At 37.5% G+C, this 1730-nt stretch overlaps 1 protein-coding gene across 1 annotated transcript; it reads right to left on the minus strand.

Annotated features, from left to right (window-relative positions):
* Positions 1-407: 407 nt before the first annotated feature.
* On the minus strand, positions 408-989 carry LOC125840662 (uncharacterized). Its single transcript, XM_049519638.1, has one exon. The coding sequence runs from the start codon at positions 987-989 to the stop codon at positions 408-410; it is 582 nt and encodes a 193-aa protein (XP_049375595.1).
* Between the last annotated feature and the right edge of the window lie 741 nt (positions 990-1730).

Below are 1730 nucleotides of genomic sequence, written 5' to 3' on the forward strand. Positions count from 1 at the left end.
TGGTACGTTTTTTTAAATTATTTTAACGACCCTTGAGGGGGTCAGGGGACGAGCAGCACCCCCAGGCATTAACATTAAAGCAAATTAAACAAAATACAAGTAGGGGGAAATAAACCTTACCTCCGATACTATGTTGGTTCATAAGTCAACCTTCCTACTAAGGTAGTCAACTCATCCCCATACTAAACAAATGAAACCTAATAACTATGCACCTAAAAGAGAGGACTCCTCTCGACACAAAGAAACTAGGAAACATAAATAAGGGAGACACTCCCCTTACAAAAGTAAGAAAAGAAATAAAAGCTAGTCCTATAAAACAAGAGCTATGACTAAATGAGAAATAACTAGATTTAAAAGGTTACAAAAATTATAGAGACATCTATATAAAAAAAAGAAGGAACATCAATTCAAGGTGGTTGTTTGATTCGTTTCAATTTCCTCCTTCTAAAGTTGATCATCCCCATTTCCTCTAGTAGATAACTTCTTTTTGCTGCTCCTGGTAGTTGTTGGTTGTTATAATAGTCATGAACTATATCAGTTTTATGACTTCTTTTCGATAAGAAGTCTGTTGTACTATTGGCTTCCCTATATGTATGCTTGCATTGGAAAAATTCCAAATAATTAGTTGGTGTGATACGGGTTCTAATGTGATATTGCAGCTTCCATGGAGATTTGATGTTTTGAGCAATCCATTTGGTTAGCAACTCGGAATCAACCTTCAGAATAATATTCTTGTAGCCATGTTGTACACACCACTGAAGACCATGTATTGCTGCCAAAGTTTCTACCCGGTTATTGGTACCAACTCCTAAAGGAATGGTAAAAGGATAGACCATTTTCCCAAGAGAATCCCTGAGAGTGCCCCCTCCTCCTATGCTGTCAGGGTTATTTAAAGAGCTCCCATCTGTATTAAGTTTGAAAATGGTATCAGGAGGTCTCATCCACCTGACTTCCTTGATCTGCACTTCTTGCGAGCACCCTTCTATCATTTTGATTAAAACAATCCAACAATTAGGCCATTAAAGGTAGGGAGATGTACAACTAAGGAAGTTCTTGATGTCTTTGAGAATAAGATACTTGACTCTAGGAATGCTTAGTTGTCTTCCCCTATACTTGGATGCGCATTTACTCTTCCACAAGTTCCAAGAGATGAAGATAGGAAAGGCTTGAATTAACATCTTATGAGCCCTATTATTTGTTTCCAAACCCCACCAATTCATCAGATGGTTTTTTAGAGGTAAGTGCATGTGATTAAAACCAAACAAGACAGAGAAGAATGCCCAGATATGATTAGCAAAAGGGCCAGAAATGAATATGTGGTCTATGTCATCCCATCCTTGAATTCTGCAGCAAGCGCCCTTGACTATCTTACTTCCAAAGTTGGCAATTCTCTCATTAGTAGGAAGCTTGCTTCTCAATTCTCCCCAAATAAGAAATAAAGCTTTAAAGGGGACATTTTTATTCCATATGTGAGTGTTATTAAAGTTGGTATTCCTCATTTTTCTGATAAGCTGTCAGGTAGATAAGCATGAAAAAGTTCCATTCACATTTGACACCCACACTGCCTGATTTGGACTGTTCTCCTGGTGGTGTATGATGGTATTTAAAATTTTGGGAACAAGTAAAGGAGGGGCATGCATTCTTACCATGGATTCATTCCAATTCCCATTGATAAAAAAATGAGAAATTGTGATGTTATTAAGGCTAGTAATGCTGCTACAATGTTGAGA

This window comes from Solanum verrucosum, unplaced genomic scaffold (assembly GCF_900185275.1).
Source record: "Solanum verrucosum unplaced genomic scaffold, falcon-dt-bn FXZP01000176.1, whole genome shotgun sequence".
Lineage (NCBI taxonomy): Eukaryota > Viridiplantae > Streptophyta > Magnoliopsida > Solanales > Solanaceae > Solanum > Solanum verrucosum.

Excerpts from the sequence above, each read along its gene's own strand:
- LOC125840662 (XM_049519638.1), bottom strand. The coding sequence starts at position 989 with ATGATAGAAGGGTGCTCGCAAGAAGTGCAGATCAAGGAAGTCAGGTGG.